The following is a 20257-nucleotide window of genomic DNA, read 5'->3' as shown; positions in this document are numbered from 1 at the left end:
AAATTGTAAGGGCGCAGCTTAATGTTACTCTCTTTTGATTCCTGTTCATTAAGAGGTATTTAGTTTGGGCACAGCTGCCTCATGGTTGGACGTCCATATTCATATGCTTGTAATTTCTTTTAAAAAAAACTTCAGCCAGTCACCCCTTTTTGTCCTATCACAAATTCCATTTTAACTCTGATTTTATAATTTATAGGCTTCTTAAGTAAAATGCCTATAGGATATTTCATAATATTTGTTTGGAAAAAGTCTTCCAGTGGATAGGAAAGGACTTAACCGTACTTTGTAGCCATGTTAACACTTTAGGTTTTTACTTGAATTCAGTTATTCCACCCCCTCACTCATGGAGTGTCACTCTGTCACCCAGAATCTTGGCTCACTGCCGCCTCTACCTAGCAAGTTCAAAGCGTTTCTCTGCCTCTGCCTCCCATGTAGCTTGGTTTATAGGCGTGCCACCACACCCGGCTAATTTTTGCATTTTTAGTAGAGACGGGGTTTTGCCACGTTGGCCAGGCTGGTCTTGAACTCCTGGCCTCAAGTGATCCGTCTGCCTCGGCCTCCCAAAGTGCTGGGATTACAGGCGTGAACCACTGCGCCCAGCCTGAATTCACTTACTGATTGTTACTTTTTGAAAAATCTTAAATTTATAAGTATTAAAAAATAAATACTCACTTTTTCCACTTACATAAAGTCTGAGCAAGGGGCCTTCTAAGAGTCCTTCAAGATAAGAAAGTTTTTTTTTTGTTTGTTTTGTTTTTTGGAGATGGAGTCTCCCTCTGTTGCCCAGACTGGAGTGCAGCGGCACAATCTCAGCTCACTGTTCTCTGCCTCCTGGGTTCAAGTGATTCTCCTGCCTCAGCCTCCTGAGTAGCTGGGACTAGAGGCGCATCACCATGCCCAGCTAATTTTTTTTTTGAGATGGAGTCTGGCTTTGTCTCGCCCAGGCTGGAGCGCAGTGATGCAATCTCGGCTCACTGCACCTCTGCCTCACGGGTTCAGGTGATTTTCCTACCTCAGCCTCCCGTGTAGCTGGAACTACAGGCCCATGCCACCATACCTGACTAATTTTTTGTGTTTTTAGTGGAGACAGGGTTTCACCATGTTAGGATGGTCTCGATCTCCTGACCTCATGATCTGCCCACCTTGGCCTCCCAAAGTGTTGGGATTACAGGCGTGAGCCACTGCGTCTGGCCTGCAGCTAATTTTTTTTTGTAGAGATGGGGTTTCACCATGTTGGCCAGGCTTGTCTCAAACTCCTGACCTCAGGTAATCGGCCCACCTCAGCCCCTCAAAGTGGTGGGATTACAGGCATGAACCACTGCGCCCAACCAAGAAAGATTTCCTTAGGACTCTATTCCTGTGTGGTTAACTTCTACAAAAGAGATTATATAGCAGCTTTAGGCAGGAAACTTTTTTTTTGTTTTTTTTTGAGATGGGGTCTCACTCTGTCGCCCAGGCTGGAATGCAGTGGTGCGATCTTGGCTCACTGCGACCTCTGCCTCCCGGGTTCAAGCAATTCTCCTGCCTCAGCCTCTCAAGTAGCTGGAACTACAGGCACATACCACCATGCCCAGCTAATTTTTGTATTTTTGGTAGAGACAGGGTTTCACCATGTTGGCCAGGCTGGTCTTAAACTCCTGACCTCAGGTGACCCACCCGCCTTGGCCTCAGTGGACTTCAGGTGCAGTCAGTGGACTTCAAGTGCAGACTTGAAGGTGTATGTGAGTCTCTTCCAATTATTTGTAGAATTTTGTGTGTATATGTTTTAATGTTTATTTTGGGTGGGGGGGCGGCATTCATCAGATTTTCTAATGACAATCTTTTACCTGAAAAAGTTAAGATTCTGTCTTAAGACTATCTGAAACCTTTTAGTATATTTATGTCTGTCACACTCGTATGTGGAATTTTATTTTTTTATAGGCATGTGGATATGTCAAATATGTCGACCTAGGAAAAAAGGACGAAAACTTCTACAAAAGAAGGCAGCACAGATAAAACGGCGTTATGCTAATCCAATAGGACGTCCAAAAAACAGGTTAAAGAAACAAAACACGGTGTAAGTTGTACTTGTGGCAAGGTGAGGGGAGAAAAGGATAGGGTCTTCTCTATAGTGTAGGATTCACTTGTTTTCTCTATGAAAAAACTTTTCCATTGTCATATCTGGCACTTCTGTATAATAATAATGGCTAACACTTACTGAGCCCTTAATAAGTGCCAGATACTGTTCTTAGTGCTTTACATGCATTGAATTGTTTAATTCTCCCAGCAACCCAGTGAAATATAGCTGCTGTTGTTAACTTTTGTTTTTCAAAGGAAGAAACTAAGGCATAGTACATGTTGAACTGGGATGAAAATCCAAGTAGTCTGACACCAAAGTCTGACTCTTAACCATTGCCTTATGTTGCTTCTCTTATATAAAAACAGGAAAGAAAAAGTTGTTACTGTGACATTTCACATGTCCCTCTCCTGATCTTGTCTCAGTTGTTAATATCTATTAGGTGTACAAACCACTGGATAGGTTCTTCCTGTTGAGGTGATGGCTAAGTCCCATTTTTGTGTTCTTGGAATGTAAAATAATTTGAATGTTTTCATCTATTAGCAGAAATCAGAAATTGTGGACTAGAAAGCTGGGCTGTGTCTGGAGGAGGTGGGGCAAGATTCAGAAGCTAGTTTTGTCCTTTTAAAAATATCTGTAGTAACTCACCTTTGATAAATATGTAAATATCTTCAGGCTCGTCAACCTCCCTTTATTCTCAAAAGTTTTACTTACCTTTTTTACACGTAAGACTATCTTGAAGGTGATATAACTGAAATGAATGGGCATTAGCAACCTGAAGTGTGCAGAACCGGTATTGTAGTCTGTATTCAAAATCTTAAATCCAGCTTTGATTTTCCTATAAAATGATCTTTTGATTCCCGGCCTTCAAAGAATAACCTGGCCTTGTGTTTTAGAGATAAAAGTATAACTTTGAGTTGGTGCAGAGATCACAGTGTAGTAGAACTTTATACCTGGAAGGATCTTAGTTGTTCTTAGTCCAGTTCTCATTTTACAGATGAAGACGTATGTTTAGAAAAAATGTGATTTGTCCAAGTTGTACAGCTAGTAAGAGAGAGAGAGTTATGACTAGAACAAGTCTTCTGACTCCTGGCCTATAATTCTTTGCACTATAAGTAGGCTTCCTGGAAATAGATGTTTCTAATATTTAATTTTCATTCATAGAGTACTATTTATAGTTTGCAGAATATTCTTAAAAATACAGATTTTAATAAAGGTATAGGTTACTTACTAATTGTATGTTGTGTATTAAATAGGAACCCTATAAGTATCTTTTTTAATAGTTACCCTTTCTCCTGTTTAATTATTTAGATCAAAAGGTCCCTTCAGCAAAGTTCGAACTGGCCCTGGAAGGGGTAGGAAACGAAAAATGACTCTTTCCAGCCAATCAGCATCATCATCATCAGAAGAAGGATATTTAGAACGGATAGATGGCTTGGACTTCTGCAGAGATAGCAGTGTCTCCTTGAAGTTCAACAAGAAAACCAAAGGGCTCATTGATGGCCTTACCAAATTTTTTACCCCTTCCCCTGATGGGCGGAAAGCTCGTGGGGAAGTGGTGGACTACTCTGAGCAATATCGAATCAGAAAGAGGGGCAACAGGAAATCAAGCACTTCAGATTGGCCCACAGGTAAGAGTTTAGAACAAACTTAGAAACAAATAGTATTCTGTACATGTATTATTTGGGATAACACTAATTATCTATAATAGATTTATATTTGATTATAAAAAATTGGTTATATAATATAAGAACACATTGAAAAAAACATATAGATGATACTGAGGTAGTAACTATGGCAGAAATTTAGAGGATAGAGATAAAGTTGCAGAATGGGACAATAGGAACTCTTAGGCAACAGGAAGCTGCTTTTTTATAGAAGCGCAGAGAATCTGCCTACAGAAACTTGGGGTGTAACCTTGAGAATTACTTTACATTTCATAAATTACTGAAGAAATCATATGGTGAATGTTGTGATGCCTGCTTATTCCAGGAAGGAAACTGGAAAGAACAGAGCTGGGTAAAATGCTGTTTATCTAAGCATAAAGAAAAGACCAAAATATATGCAGATGTGATGAGGTCATTGACTTTTCTACTTCAGATCTTGACAAACATAGTTGTAAGTCATGGATTGCACTTAAAAAGGGAGAGACAGAACGACAGCTCCAGGCTGCTTGTGTATCAGGCTATGTTCCCTAGTTTTCAAAGTAGAAAACATCTGTGGAGAGGACTTAATGATGTAGCAGATCATTCAAATCAGAGGATAAGAATTTGATTAACTGTCTAATAAATTAAAGCTTAAAATAGCCTTATTGCTGAGCCTTGAATTTAGAGAAACTAACCCTGTGAAGGAAGTAGAAAGGGCTTGAAGAAAGTAGAATGAGAATGAACTCCTTTGGATCACAAAGGCCAGAGTTGTAGTGTCTCATCTACTGCAAGAGAATTCCCTGAGCTTGGTTTCCTCCCTGAATGTCTCCTCGGTGAGGGAGAGTGTATTCACTGCGCTCATTCCTGCTTTCATAACTAGTTGATTGTCCAGTGCAGGAGAGAAAGTCCTTGTAATTGTTAGAGTCCCCTTTGTATGCTTTATTGATTGGTCTTTCACCATAGTGATGATCAGCTAATTACTCTTTAAGCATTCAAGACTCTTCATGTCTTTATCAGCCTGCAGATAAGCTCTGGGTCTGAGCATGTTTATCTAAGAAAATATGCAATCCGTTTAAACTTGGAAAGAATCTCAAAGTAAATCCTAATGAAAGACATTTTTGAATTAACCTTTTGTACTGGAGATGGTTTATTAGAAAAATTACTAGAAAGCTTTTGAAATAGAAATTGTTAGAGCAAATGTATCAAGTATATGGAGAACCAATATTGAATTTTAGGCAGTGGTGTGAGCATTTGCTTTAATAGGCTCTGTCATTTTCTTTATGAATTATAAAGTTTAAGTACCGAATGCTGTATTAGAGAGGTGCCTGCATCATGCACTAGGGGGCGTTAAAGTCACATAGTACCTTTAGACTGTACTTTTTTCTTCCAGTTTGGGAATGTTGTCAACAGTGAGTCCTTGACCTTTTTCTTCTTGTGTTAGGTTAATAATAGATGGCCTATATGGGCAGTTGACTTGAGAAGAACTGTCACCAATTGGTCTTTTCAGCCATACTCATAAAAAGAGCAAATGAGCCCATCAGCAGTGTCATCTTCAACTGCAAAGGATGATGATCTGCATAATTCCCAAATACTCTTTTCACTGGTTTTTTGCCCACTGGAGGAAGTTCCATCATTTTGTAGATAATTATCATACGTTTTCATATTTACCCAGATGATTATCATCTGTTATCCTCAGGTTTGTGGAGTTTGTGCTTTAAAAGGGCACCCAGAATGTGAGGGGAGTTAGCACTTCTGACATCAGTTAAGGTAGCTCAAGAGGTTTTTTTGAACGTTAATACATTAAACCTATACTAAAAGTGTCAAATTTATACTGTTTCAAAATGAAATTTATAATCCTTATACCATTTTTCTGTCTGCCTTTCTGTGTATTAAAATATAATCTTTTAATGAAATTTAAATTTAGTTATATAATATTTTTAGGAAGCTTTAAGACAATTCAGGATTTCCACTATAAGGCAGATTTAATACATAAATATTATTTATTGAGTAGTATTCTTCTAGGAGTCAATTTAATGCTATATTATTCTTTGTTATATATTAAGTTATTCAAATTTAAATAAAGACTTGAAATTTTTTCTAGTTCATGTATTAATCTGAGGATAGTTAACATGTGAGCTCTTTTTTTATATGCAGACAATCAGGATGGCTGGGATGGCAAACAAGAAAATGAGGAGCGACTTTTTGGGAGCCAGGAAATCATGACTGAGAAAGATATGGAATTATTTCGTGATATCCAAGAACAAGCACTGCAGGTAAAGTTGGATATTCAGGTTGGACAATCAAGCAACTTGTTCATGGCTGAGAAACAGCAGATTAATTACATTATGGGCTAAGCACTAACAGCAGTTTGCCTAGTCTCAGAATAGTAGTGGTTTGTGTGTATATGTAGTTCTGCTGGTTATAATATTCCTTTCAAACCCATGAAAACTGCTTTGGTTTTGCAGATAAGCACATGGCTTTGACTAGGGTTTGACTATCAGTATTAAATAAGCTTGGTTTATTTTTGTCTTACTATATGAAGAATTTGGGATTTGACCAAAAACAAACAAAAGACAAGCTTCTCATGAGTGATAATAAAGCACCCATATTTATTAATTCAAGAAATATTTCATGCCAGTAATCCTAGCACTTTGCCAGGGTGGGTGGATTGCTTGAGTCCGGGAGTTCGAGACCAGCTAGGGCAACATGGCGAAACCCCATCTCTACAAAAAAAATAGAAAAATTAGCCAGGCATGGTGGTGTACAACTGTAGTCACAGCTATTTAGGAGGCTGAGGCAGGAGAATTGCTTGAGTTGAGGAAGTGGAGGTTGCAGTGAGCTGAGATCATGCCACTGTACTCCAGCCTGGGTGACAGTGAGACCCTGTCTTTAAAAAAAAAAAAAAAATTGCAATTCTTTGACACATGGCAAGATTATATAGGCAAAGAGTCTATGTGCCAGATGCTGGAGATGCCAGTGAATGACTGAATTCTTTCCCTGAACTATACGAGAGATTTCTGAATAAATAATGTCATTAACATGAAAAGTTCAATTATAGAATACTTCGTGTTTTGGGAGAATGGGGAAGCCAGCTTCTACTTCTGCCTGGGGAGGTCAGAGGAGGATTCATTGAGGGGCCTTAAAGGATATGTAGGAGTTGTGCATATCCCTTAAAGGGATATGTAGAGAGTTGGTTCTTATATAATCAGAAGGAACAGAAGTGAAGATGGAATAGACTTGAAGATAAGGGAAAACATGCTTAATTGTGGGAATTAAAATGGCTCAGGATAAAGAATATAGGGTGTGCAGAATGTCAGGAGGTGGTGCTGGAAAAGTGCAGGGGCTGGATCATAAAGGCTCTTCCAGATTATGTTCATTTATTTTTTGTCTTTTCCTTCTTTGCCACCAGCAAATGTACCATGTAAGCCAAGTTCTCTATCTCTTATCTTGAAAAGGATTTCTAGGCTGGGTGCAGTGGCTGGCTCACTCCTGTACTCCCAGCACTTTGGGAGGCCGAGGCGGGTGGATCACAAGGTCAGGAGTTCGAGACCAGCCTGGCCAGCATTGTGAAACCCCGTCTGCTAAAAATACAAAAATTAGCCAGGCATAGTGACACATGCCTGTAGTCTCAGCTACTCGGGAGGCGGAGGCAGAAGAATCGTTTGAACCCGGGAGGTGGAGGTTGCAGTGAGCCGAGATCATGCCACACCACTCCAGTCTGGGCAACAGGGTGAGACTCCATCTCAGAAAAAAAAAAAATTCTAAGGCTGATGCCGAGGATTCTAGGGAAAACTCTTTGTATTAAGAGACCCAGTGGTGGTGAATAGACTGTTGATGTCGGTCATTGTGTGAGTACTTTTGAAAATATAAAACAGCAGTACAAATACTCAGTACACATTTACTCAGCATTCTGCTGTATTATGATTTAACAAAATATTAGCTTTGAGTCAGGTGGACCTGGGTTCAAGTCTTGGTCTGTCATTTACTAACTTCTGCTTTGAGCAAGTTGCCCTCAAAGCTTGTTTCCTTTCCTGCTAATATGTTGTTATAGGTACTCTAGTAGAAATCTACATGGACTTCAGTGGGAACTGAAAGAAGGCAGTAATTATGTTCTTCCTGACTGAAAGAATTGTTTTTTTTCCTCCCCCGAGTAAGTTGCAGACATAATGTTAATATCCCTTTACTCCTAATTATTTATGTATATTTCCTAAAAACAAAAATGTTCTCATACATGACCATGGTCCAGTCGTCAAATCAGGAATTTAACACAAATGAAGTACTATTATCTAATTTAGTTATCACGTCTCTCTAAGTCTCCTTCCAATTGGGAACAGTTCCTCAGTCTTTATCTTTCATGACCTTGACAGTTTTGAAGTGCACGGGTCATTTATTTTATAGAATGTCATCACTTTGAGCTTGTTTTATTTTTCATGCTTAGAAAATTCCACAGGTGTGCTGTGTCCTCCTCAGTGTGTCACATCAGAAGGCATATAATATCCAAGTTCTCATCACAAGTACTGCTAACGGTGACCACCTGGTTTAGGTGGTGTCCATGTTTCTTCTCTAACATTATTACTTTCTAGCTATAATTAAATATCTTGGGGGGACATACTTTGAGACAGAAATGCAAATATCCTGTTTTTTATCAAACTTTTATCTACCACATTTGGCATCCAGAGATGATTCTTGCCTGAATCATTTACTTTGTTGGTGGCCAAACATTTTCTAGTTCTGTCATTTCTTTGGCATTTATTAATTGGCATTCTACTGTAAGAAGAAGCTTTTTCTTCTTCCTATTTATTCATTTTATTTAAACTCATAGATTATTTTATGGGTTATAATCCATTGCTATTAGTGTTTATTTTGATGCTTAAGTTGTTCCAGATTTAGGCAGAGGGGAACTCCTTTCTAGAAGCTCCTGTGTCCTTTTAACACATCATCATCATTTTTATTTACTTCTGGCCATAGCAAGATGTTCTAGGCTCTTACTGTTAGGCTACAACATAGATCCTGGCTTTTAGTGGTAAACGAGAGTAAATGGTAGCTCTATCCTGTATTTGCTTAGGGCCACAGAGATGTCATCTTGATTTTTTTTTTTCTCTGTCATACTTCACTTTCAGTCCATCAGCAAATCCTAATGGTTCTGCCTTCAGAATATGTCTGTATTTGCTACTGCCAACCCACTGTCATCGCTGGCTCAGGCTGCTATAATTGCCTCCAGACTAAACTTGCTTCTGCTTTTGCCCCTACCCCACTTTCTATTTTATTTACACGGGGGCCAGGGTAATTATTTTCAGACGTAAGTTGGATTATACTACTCCCTTGCTCAGAAAACCTTTCATGTCTTTCAGTCTTCTTTAGAATAAAACAAACAAACAAACAAAAAAACAAAAACAGTCTGTTCTCTCATCTCCAAGGCTGTATATGATCTTGTGCCTGCCTTCCTCTTTGGCTGCTCTTCTTGCTCTCAGGCTACTCCAGCCACAGCCGCTGCCTCTTCCTCAGACACACCAAGCACGCCTGCCTTGGGCCTTTGCAGTTGCTGCACCTTGCCTCGATGGCCCTTCCTCTAGAGTCAGTGATTTGGTAGGTTCACTGCCCATTCCATTTGTCTTGACTCCCACACGAAGATAGCTTACAGCCCATTTGGTCCCTCTATCCCCTGACATGCCTGCTTTTTCTGCATAGTACCTATCACCTCTTGAATTTAAATTTTTTATTTCTAGAATGTAAGTGCCTTGAGAACGAGGACTTTCTTTTTGGTCACTGCTGTCTACTGAGTACTTGGAATATAGTAAAGCCTCAGTAAATACTTGCCTAATGAATGGAGGATATTGAATGAAATTTTCTTCTGGGAGAAATGGAGCAGGGGTTGAAATAATAGAAAGGTGCAAGAAGGATGACCAAAGAGAGTTAAATGGGGTGCTAAGCCCCGCTGAGGCTTGGGGAGACAGTGTAAATGCTTATTGATGGTAATCGGGCTAATCCTATGTTTCTTTCTAGCAGTTTATTAAACCCAGGATTGTCTGTGTATGTATTGGCACCAAGGAAATAAACAGCTAGATCTTGGAAGTCTAATTCATGCTTATTCTTGTTGGCAGTGCCCTGAAATTCTGATGATGTTGCTACTTCTCCATGAGGCTTATTCATTAGCATCATGCACCTTCTTTGGTACCAGCACTATAGGGCAAACAAAAAGACACAGACTCTGCCTTCATGAAGCTTTTAGTTTCACAAATAGATAATAAACACTCATAAAAATAAAACTGTACTTACAAACTGATAGTAGGAAGGAAAGAAGAATGCAGTGAGGGATTCTGACTGGCTGGGCTACGGTGCTGAGAATTGGGGTTGGAGTGTTTATGAGAAGGGAAGACTTTTGAAGAAGTAACAATTTATACATAGTTCCAAAAGATTATTCAAAAGTCAGCAGAGTGAAGAGCTAGAGAAGAATATTTCAGACAAGGGGACTGCCTATGTAAACATATAAGGGAGTGAAAGTAGTTGATAAACTTGAGGAACTGAAGTTCAGTGTAACTCAAGTACTGTGAACAAAAGAGTTGCACAAGGTGAAGCTGGGGAAATAGTGACTGAGTCCAGAAGTTAGGTTTGGGGTTTTTATCGTAATTGCAATGGAAAGACATTGAATGGTTTTTAGCAAACAGCAAGATAAATTTTATTAAAAAGTGGTTTTTCTTGGCTACTACATAAAGAGTGGTTTAGAATTAAGCAAAAGTGGAAGCTGGGAAACCACTTTGCAGGCTTTTCCAGTGATCAGGATGAGAAAAGATGTTAGCTAGGACTAGAGGGGTGGTGGTAGAAAAGGGAGAGAAGTGGATGGATTTAGATGTATTTTGGAGATGGAATCAGCAGAACTTAGTGATGAGTTTACTGTGTAGCTTGAGGGAGCAAGAGATGATCAAAGATGACTTCCAGGTTCTCTGACTTAACAATGAAAGTGATTTGAAGCTACTTGGGAGAGTTCATGTTGACTAGAGGACATTTTGAATAATAAAAAGATTCATAAATATAGTGCAGAAAGTCATTTTTAGAGCATAGATATAGCTTAGAAGCTGCTTAAACGGGTGTTTCAAAAATTTTGGAGGAAGATTTTATTACAGGGTCTTTGGTAGACTTACAGCAACATCAGCAAAAGACATATGGTAAAGGAATCAATATTAGAATCCATCCAACTAATAACACATTGTTTATTGAATGCCTGCTATGTTCTAGAAACTATGCTACATGTAGGGGCTATCAGAAAGACATAATTTCTGTTCTCTTAGAGCTTATAGTCTGGAAGGGACTATCTTGAATAATCAAACTTTGCATGGAACATTATCTAAGTCAAAGATAATTGAAATGTTGAGCAAGATTTATTTCAAAAGGAGTCAGCCACTCATTGGTTTTGATTTTTTTAAAAAACTATTGCAGGCAGTAGGGTAAGTACGGATGTAGTTTGCCTGGTACTGTGTTCCATCATTATCTATACAACATACACTTCCATGAAAAAGAACCACCTCTGGATACAAAAGTGGAAGCATAAAAATTTAGTAGTATAGGTTTTTGTTCTAGAATTTTATTTCAACTATGATCTTATGAGCTTGGAGAAATTACTTTTCTTAAAAGGCTCTATCAGTAGAAAGAAGCATTTGTATTCAGTTCATTCCAGTGGAGCATGACAGCCTTCTTGAAATATATAGAATGATTTTTGCATAAAATATCAAAGAGCACATTGTATTTTCATACGAATTTTAATGCTTTCTGATTTTGAAGGATTCCTTTGGTTTTTGTGTGGGTCTGGGAAGTTTCAGAGCATTTTTGAAATCCGTGTGGGTTATTAAAATTTCTTCTTTGCTTGAAGAATTAAATCATTATTAAAAATATAGTAAGCTAGGTTCAACAACTTTATTAACCCCACGATGTAGAGGTGTTATGCCATTTTACATATGAGGAAACCAGCACTTTTAGTTCAGTGACTTCCTGTAAGTTTTTATGCTAGTAATAGTGCAGCCGAAATGAAAACTTAGGCCCGTGTGACTTCCAATTCTGTACCCTTAATCACCGTAAAATCCTGCATTATTCTGTATGCAGGATGTTATGGGAGTAGCAAAATCATTAGGCATGTGCTAAATGCAGGTAGGTAAAGGTGCTTAGGAAGATACACAGCAGACAGTAGCTTAGAGTACCAAAGAAACATAGTGCATTGCTGTATTAAATAATTCAGACTTGTCTCATATGTTCACAGTATACTAAAATGTGTGAGAATTGGTGCAATCTGAGATGATCACAGAAGCAGCAGGCCTCAGGAATGATGAGGATTTAGGTAGATGGAGAGAACTAGGGCCTATCAGATGGAGTAAACAACATTAACTTCAGCTTTGAGGAAGAAATGACTACTATACAGAATTCCCTGCTTATCCACCAGTGATACACTCCAAGATCCCCAGTAGATGCCTGAAACCGGGGACTGTACTGAACCCTGTATGTAGTGTATTGTGTTTTTTCCTATACATACATACCTATGCTAAAGTTTAATTTATAAATTAGGCATAATAAAATATTAATAAAACAATTTTAACAGTATACTGTAATAAAAGTTATGTGAATGTGGTCTCTAAATCTCTTAGTGTACTATTGTACTGTACTCACTCTTCTGACGGTATCAGATGATAAAATTTGCACTGAGGCTGACGACAGATAACTAGTACCGTGGAAAGCAAAGCTGGGGATAAGGGGAGACTCCTATAAATAATTCTAGCTGGAGGGCAAAGATATATTATCTGTGTATTCCAAGAACCTGCCACTGAGATAGCAAGCAGAAACTCACATTTATCTGGCACTCACTGCGTGAATGGCATAGTGCTCTAAGTTCTATGCAAATATCAACTCGTTTAATCTTTTCAACAAATCTAATAGTGACTTGCCCAACTAAGTTGACTCAGTGAGATAGGATTTGAACTGTGCTAGCTTTTTCTAGTTCCCAGGCTCTTAACTACTATCTTAATAAGTAAAGTTGTACTAAATTATCCAGTGAACTAAGAATACATCTATGCAGCCTTTAATATGTGACTTAGTTTAATGGGTACTTTAACACACTAAATATCCCCCCACTTCCCATGCGTACTTTCAGCAATATCAAAGAGAAATCACTTAAACAACAGCAAAAAGATGTCGTGGGGGCACCTTAAAATCCTGTCATGCTGAAACTAACATCTTGTTACTAGCTTTCAAAACCCTCCAAAATGCAGCTTAATACTAGTAATTCAATGTATTACTTACCATAGCCCAACAGATGTTCCACCCTGTTTTATCTCAAACTAAACTCCAGCCATTCCTCACTTTGCATGGTGCGATGTTAACTGAAACCCATGCTTATCGAACTAAGGTAGATTGAAGGAACAGGAGATGATCAAAGATGACTTCCAGGTTCTCTGACTTACTGTAATAAAGAAAGTGGTTTTAAGCCAGCTGGGAAAGTTCATCTTGGCTAGATAAGAGGATGTTTTGAATAATAAAAAGACTCATAAAGGTAATGCAGAAAGTCATTTTTGAGGGCATAGATACAGCTTAGAAACTGCTTCACTTGTGTTAGGGTTGGCAAAATATGGCCTGTGGCCCAGTCCCATCCACAGCCTGTTTTATATGACCTGCAAGTTAAGGATGGTTTTAATATTTTTAAATAGTTGGACAAAAATAAAAAGAATAATATTTAGGGACATGTGAAAATTATGTGAAAAATGTCAGTGTTCGTAAATAAAGTTTCATTACAACACACACACAAAACCCATGCATATCAGAACTAAAGTCAAATCTGTTACCTCAGAAGCAAGGACACAATTCTGATGTGTACCTGTTTCCATTAACACAGTGCCATCAAAAACAAGGACTGCCTGTCTTACAACACCTTTATGGGCATATACTATGTTTTCTATATCATCTCCACAGTGTGACTTGCATGTAGTAAGTCCTCAAATATTTGTTGATGTGATGGGCCAATAATCACCCTATCTCATGTAGTAAGTCCTCAAATATTTGTTGATCTGATTGGCCAATAATCACCCTATCTCCTAATCCCCCTTTTATCTGTGGTTTTGCTTTCCATGGTTTCAGTTACCCTTGGTTAGCCAAGGTCTGAATTTTATTATCATCATTATCTCCTCCTCCTCCTCCTCATCATCAGAAGGGTGCATACTGTGCAGTAGGATATTTTGAGACAGATCACAATTCGCGTAACTTTTATTACAGTACATTGTTGTAATTGTCCTATTTTTAGTTATTGTTGTTAATCTCTTTCTGTGCCTAATCTATAAATTAAACATTATCATAGGTATGGATGTATAAGAAAAAACATAGTATATACAGGTTGAATATCCCTTATCCAAAATGCTTGGCACCAGAAGTGTTTTGGATTTTGAATTTTTTTCCCCAAATTTTGGAGTATTTGCATCATATGCTTAGCAGTTGAGCATCCTGAATTCAAAATCTGCAATGTTCTAATGAGCATTTCGTTTGAGTGTCATTAGTGCTCAAAACGTTTCAGATTTTGCAGCATTTCAGGTTTCAGATTTTCAGATTAGGTATACTCAACTTGTGTAACATTTAATACTGTCTGCAATTTTCAGGCATTCACTGTGGGTTTTGGAACAGTGTATTCCCAGTGGGTGGATAAGGGGGACTATTGAATAAATGAGTAATTAAAGCCATGTGGTTAGTAATAGATAACCCTCTTACTATATGCCAAATACTATATTCAGCATTATATATTTGTTTCATTTAATGCAACTTTGTTATTAATTACTTGGCCTTATTTTACAAATGAAGAAACGGAAACATTAGAAGGATTATTTTACCTAGAGTTATAAATTGTTAAGTTTCAGAGTCAATATTTGAACCCTGGTATTGTGACACCATGGCCTTAATTCTTAACTGCTTAATTTATGATATAGTATTACTATGGAGATATGCATAAGTTGCAGTGAGAATGAACAGGAAGACATCTAGGGATGTTATTGTTCTATTTTTAGTTATTGTGGTTAACTACAATTTTAAGTCTTCGTAGAGGAGGTGACATTTGTGTAGGGTGTTGAAGGGATGAGTAAGAGTTTACTATTGAAGAAGAGTGAGAAGGCATTTCTAGTAGAAAGTTTGGGTGTGAGAAATCTTATATTCTTGGAGCTGTTTGTAGTTGGTTGGAGTTCAAACAAGAGATGAGATTGGAAAGGTACTAGATCATGAAGATGTTGTGTTTCATATTAAGAGTTTTTACTTAATCTTGTAGGTAAAGTAGTTCTTTAAAGTAGTTAAATAGTAGCTAAATAGCTCTTGGGGAACTGCTAAAGAATTTCTAAAAAGTGGATGACATATTTGCATTTTAGAAACTCAACTCTGGTGATACTGTGAGCAATGGATTGGAGAACACCTGAGCAAGGGACCAGTCAGATGATTACAGTAGTCAAAATGAAAAGTGACTAGGGCCTAAATGAAGGTAGAAGAGATAGATAGGAGACAGAGATAGATAATCATTTTGAGAAAGACTTAAGATAGAATGGAAAAGACTACTGTTGGATTGGGAGTTAGGATTGAAGGAGAGGGCAGAACCAAGTAGGTCTTCTAGTGTTCTATTTGGAGTAGATGATGATATTACATGTAGGAATATAGGAAGAGGAGCATATTTAGATGGAAGAAGAGACCATACTTACATAGGTGTGGGACTGTGTGAAATCTAAAGTGGAGAACTTTGGTAGATGGCTGGGTACATGTATATACAGGAGACCTTGGGTAAGAGATTTGCCATGTTACCAGCACACAGGTGATTGTTGATAAAGTTTTTGTCTTGGATAATATTTATCTAATAATAAATATAACTGATTACTGGTTACCATGTTCCAAGCACTAGAGATTTAGCAGTGAACAAAACATTAAAAAAAAAAATTCCTTACTCTTGGGAGCTAACAGTTTAGTTTGAGTTGGAATGGGGTAAAATAAATGGTATGCCATGTGGTAGTGTTATGGAGAAAAAGCAGGGGAGGAAGAGGGAGAATTCAGAGGGAGAGGATTAATGTGTGCAATGTTAAATTGGTTGGTTGGGGACTGTCTCTCTGACATTTAGCAAAAACCTGAAGGAGGTGAGGAGATGAAACATGTAGGTAATGGGGGAATAGCATTCCAGGCATAGGAACAGGAAATGCAAAGACCCCGAGTCACAATTTGTGCATGATCAAAGAAGCACAAGGAAGCCAAAGTGATTAGAACCAGGTAAGGCTCAAAATAGCAGATGGCAAGGACAGAAAGGTAACGGAAGGCTGGCTTTTGTAGGGTCTTCTTGGCTGTTGTAAGGACTTTTACTTTTACTCTGAATGAGATAGGAACCCTGGGAGGGTTTTGAGCAGAAGAGTGACTTTGGTTTTAACAGGATTACTCTGGCTCCTGTGTAGATTGAGGCGGGGTGGGGGTCGGGGTGGGGGGCGGAGGGCAGTATAGAAGCAGGGAGAACTTCGGGAGACTCTTAAAATTATTGAAGTAAGAGACGTGGTGTTTTGGATCATGGTGGTAGTAGTGGAATTGGAATTCCTGATTATGTTTTGAAGGTAGACCCATTGGGATATGTTGATGCATTGTGAAAGCAGGGAATCCGAGACGATGCCAGAACACAGTTGGAAGATGGAGTTGCATCTGCTGAGATGGGGGAATAGGAAGAGCACATTTGGGGAAGAAATTTAGGAGTTTGATTTTGGATGCGTTAAACTTGACATGCTTATAAGACAGTTCAAGAGGGGATATCAAGTAGATAGTGGGATATGTGTCTCTGGAGTTCAAAGAACAGGTCTGGGCTGAAAATTTCGATTCAGGACTCACCAGCAAGTAGGTTGTTTTTTGAAAAATGAGACTAGATGAGATCACCAAGGGAGAAGAGAAGAACTTTGAGTCTAGGTTATTCCAACTTTTAGAGATTGGAGAAACTGAGAAGGAATGGCCAGTAAAGTAGGAAAAAAACCATGAAGGTGTAGTTCCTTAGAAGCTAAGTGAAGAATGTGTTGTAAGAAGGAAGGATCAGTTTTTAAATTCTGCAAATAGACCAAGTAAGATGAGAACTGAAAATTGACTGTCCAGCTTAGCAACAAGGAAGTAATCTTGAGAAACTGTTTCCATGATGGGGACAGGGGAGGGTGAAGAGATAATTGGAGTGGGTTCAAGAAAGAATGGAAGGAGAAATTGGTTATAGTAGTAATATGTGGCCACAGCTTTTGAGATTTTTTTACAGTAATTAGGAGCAGAGAAAGGGAGAGTTGGACAGAGCTGTGAGGGCTAAAGAAGATACCCTTTTTTTTTTTTGAGATTCAGTCTTGCTCTGTCACCAGGCTGGAGTGCAGTGGCACCATCTCAGCTCACTGCAACCTCTGCCTCCTGGGTTCAAGGGCCTGCCTCAGCCTCCTGAGTAGCTGGTACTACAGGTGCACGCCACCACTGCCAACTAATTTTTGTATTTTGTATTTTTAGTAGGGATGGGGTTTCACCATGTTGGCCAGGATGGTCTCAATCTCTTGACCTTGTGATCCGCCCACCTTGGCCTCCCAAAGTGCTAGGATTACAGGGTGAGCCACCATGCCTCCCCCGCCCTTTTTTTTTTTTTTTTTTTTTTTTTTTTTTAATATGGAAGGAATAACAGCTCTTTGTATGCTGATGGAATGCCCTGGTAGAGGGAAAGCTGATGATGCAGAAGATGGGAGGGGGACTGTTGGGTGATGTTCTTTGGCTAGGGAGCAGGAAGATGTTATCTCATGGGAAGCTGTAGGCTCAGGAGCTCAATCTCTATCCACGATATTGGTGAAAGGCAGGATGTGTGGCACAAAGGTGGAGGCAGACCGATGTGGGTGGGAAAAATTGCGGAAGTTTTCTTTTGATTTTGTCCAGTTTAGTGCAGTGGGAAGCAAAAGCATTGGCTGAAAGTGAAGGTGGTGGAATAAGCAGAGTTGGAGGCTTGAGCAGAGGAGAAAGGATGCAGTTGTCTTTCAGAACAGGAGAGTGGAGTAGGAAGCATCAGGACCTGCTTGAGGTTTGTGGGTAGGAGTATAATGTGAGACTGGGTAGCATGATTCTCTGTTTTTCTCCACCCATGTTCACATTGAGGTAATAACTTGGATTACGTGAAGAGTTGAATTTAATAGGGGTTAGGATTTTGTTGTTAAATTAGAAGAGAAGCAAGAGAGTTAAAGGTCTCTGCAAAGGGTGGAATTACAGGGAAAAACCTTAGAATCTAAGCTGTGTAGAGAGAAAGGAGGGCATGAGGAGAGTGGAAAACTGATGGAAGCACTGGATTATGGGTCCTCCGGATGGAAAAGATAAGATGGCCGAGGACAGAATTCTAGATTTTTGTCAATATTTTATAGTAAAAGAACTAGCAAAGGAGATGGATAAAGAGAAGTCTGAGTGTAGAGCAAAAAGGCTTAGGAAAAGGGAAAGATAAGAAGTAGTATATAGTGTCTTGAGCATTTGTGGCTTAGCTAGGTATCAATGTTTATACAGGTCACAATATCCAGAATCCTGAAATCTAAGGAGTCCTGAAAACTTGAAAAAAAATCATTGTGGCAACATAAAAGTTATTTTAACCAGACTTTTCTTTTCTTTTTTTTTTTTTGAGACAGATTCTTACTCTTGTCACCCAGGCTGGAGTGCAGTGGTGCCATCTCAGCTCACTGCAAGCTCCGCCTCCCGGATTCGCGCCATTCTCCTACCTCAGCCTCCCGAGTAGCTGGGATTACAGGTGCCTGCCACCATGCCCGGCTGATTTTTTGTATTTTTAGTAGAGATGGGGTTTCACCGTGTTAGCCAGGATGGTCTCAATCTCCTGACATCGTGATCCGCCCACCTTTGCCTTCCAAAGTACTGGGATTGCAGGCGTGAGCCACTGCACCTGGCCTAACCAGACCTTTTTTTTTTTTTTTTTTGAGACGGAGTCTTGCTCTGTTGTCCAGGCTGGAGTGCAGTGGTGCGATCTCGGCTCACTGCAAGCTCCACCTCCCGCATTCATGCTATTCTCCCACCTCAGCCTCCCGAGTAGCTGGGACTACAGGCGCTCGCCACCACGCCCGGCTAATTTTTTGTATTTTTGATAGAGATGGGGTTTCACCATTCACAGGATGGTCTCGATCTCCTGACCTCGTGATCCGCCCACCTCGGCCTCCCAAAGTGCTGGGATTACAGGCGTGAGCCACCGCGCCTGGCCCCAGACCATTTTTAAGTGTGCAATTTGGTGGCATTAAAGACATTCACCTTGTTATGCAATCATCACCATCATCTATTTCCAGAACTTTTTCATCTTGCAAAACTGGAACTCTGTACCCATTAAACAACTCCCAATCTCCCCCGCCCCTGGTAAACATCATTCTATCTTCTGCCTTTATTAATTTGTCTACTCTAGGTACCATAAGTAGAATTATACAATATTTGTCCTTTTGTGTCTGGCTATTTCACTTAGCATAATGTCACCAAGGTTCATCTGTATTTTAGTCTGTGGCAGAATTGCCTTCCTTTTTTCTTTTTTTCTTTTTATAAAACCGAGTCTTGCACTGTTGCCCAGGCTGGAGTGCAGTGGTGCAGTCTTGGCTCATTGCAACCTCTGCCTCCCGGGTTCAAGCGATTCTTCTGTGTCAGCCTTCCGAGTAGCTGGGACTATAGGCACGTGCCACCACACCCAGCTAATTGTTGTATTTTTAGTAGAGTCGGGGTTTCACCACGTTGGCCAGGATGGTCTCAATCTCTTGACCTCGTGACCTCGGCCTCCCAAAGTGCTGGGATTACAGGAGTGAGCCACCGGTGCCCGACCATTGCCTTCCTCTTTAAGGCTGGAGAATATTCTCTTCTATGTATGTACCACATTTGGTTTATCCATTCATCCGTCAGTGGATACTTGGGTTGTTTCGACCTTTTGATTATTGTAAATAGTGCTGCTATGAACATGGGTGTGCAAATAGATACCCATATACAAAGAACTGCTTTCAGTTCTTTGGGGTCTATACTCAGCAGTGGAATTGCTAGATTAGGTGGTAATTCTGTTCGCTTTTTTGAGGAGCCATCATACTGTTTTCCACAGCAGCTGTGCCATTTTATATTCCCACCAGCAATGGGACAAGGGTTCTGATGTTTCTACATCTTCACCAACATCTGTTATTTTCTGGTGTTCTACATTTAAAAATAATAACCATCCTAATGGGTGTGAAGTAGTATCTGATTGTGGTTTGATTTACGTTTTCCTAATTATTATTGATGTTGAGCATCTTTTCATGAGCTTATTGACCATCTGTATATCTTCTTTGGAGAACGGAAAGAAATTTTTTTCCAACTCATTTTGCAATAAGGTCCCACTTGACCTGAACTGAGTTACTGGCAAAACATGATCTCACCTGACTTGAGACTATTTATATTCCTTACTTATGCCAGTTAATGTGAATATTCATATGCTTTGCTAAAGAAATTTTAGTGTGTCTGATTATGGAGTGCTGCCCCAAATCCTACTAGGGCTATACACATGCATATACTATACACATGTATGTAC

At 39.3% G+C, this 20257-nt stretch overlaps 1 protein-coding gene across 1 annotated transcript in view; it reads left to right on the top strand.

The window, feature by feature from the left end:
* KAT6A (lysine acetyltransferase 6A) overlaps window positions 1-20257 on the top strand; it is a 121605-nt gene that overhangs the window by 73891 nt on the left and 27457 nt on the right. The window contains exons 6-8 of the mRNA XM_025394318.1: window positions 1921-2056; window positions 3368-3687; window positions 5857-5975. Of these exons, the coding sequence (XP_025250103.1) occupies window positions 1921-2056; window positions 3368-3687; window positions 5857-5975 (575 nt within the window). The remainder of the gene's footprint in view (window positions 1-1920; window positions 2057-3367; window positions 3688-5856; window positions 5976-20257) is intronic.

Source organism: Theropithecus gelada, chromosome 8, assembly GCF_003255815.1.
Source record: "Theropithecus gelada isolate Dixy chromosome 8, Tgel_1.0, whole genome shotgun sequence".
Classification (NCBI taxonomy): domain Eukaryota; kingdom Metazoa; phylum Chordata; class Mammalia; order Primates; family Cercopithecidae; genus Theropithecus; species Theropithecus gelada.
Note: the sequence above shows the minus strand (reverse complement) of the source record. Positions and strands in the feature narration are given on the sequence as shown.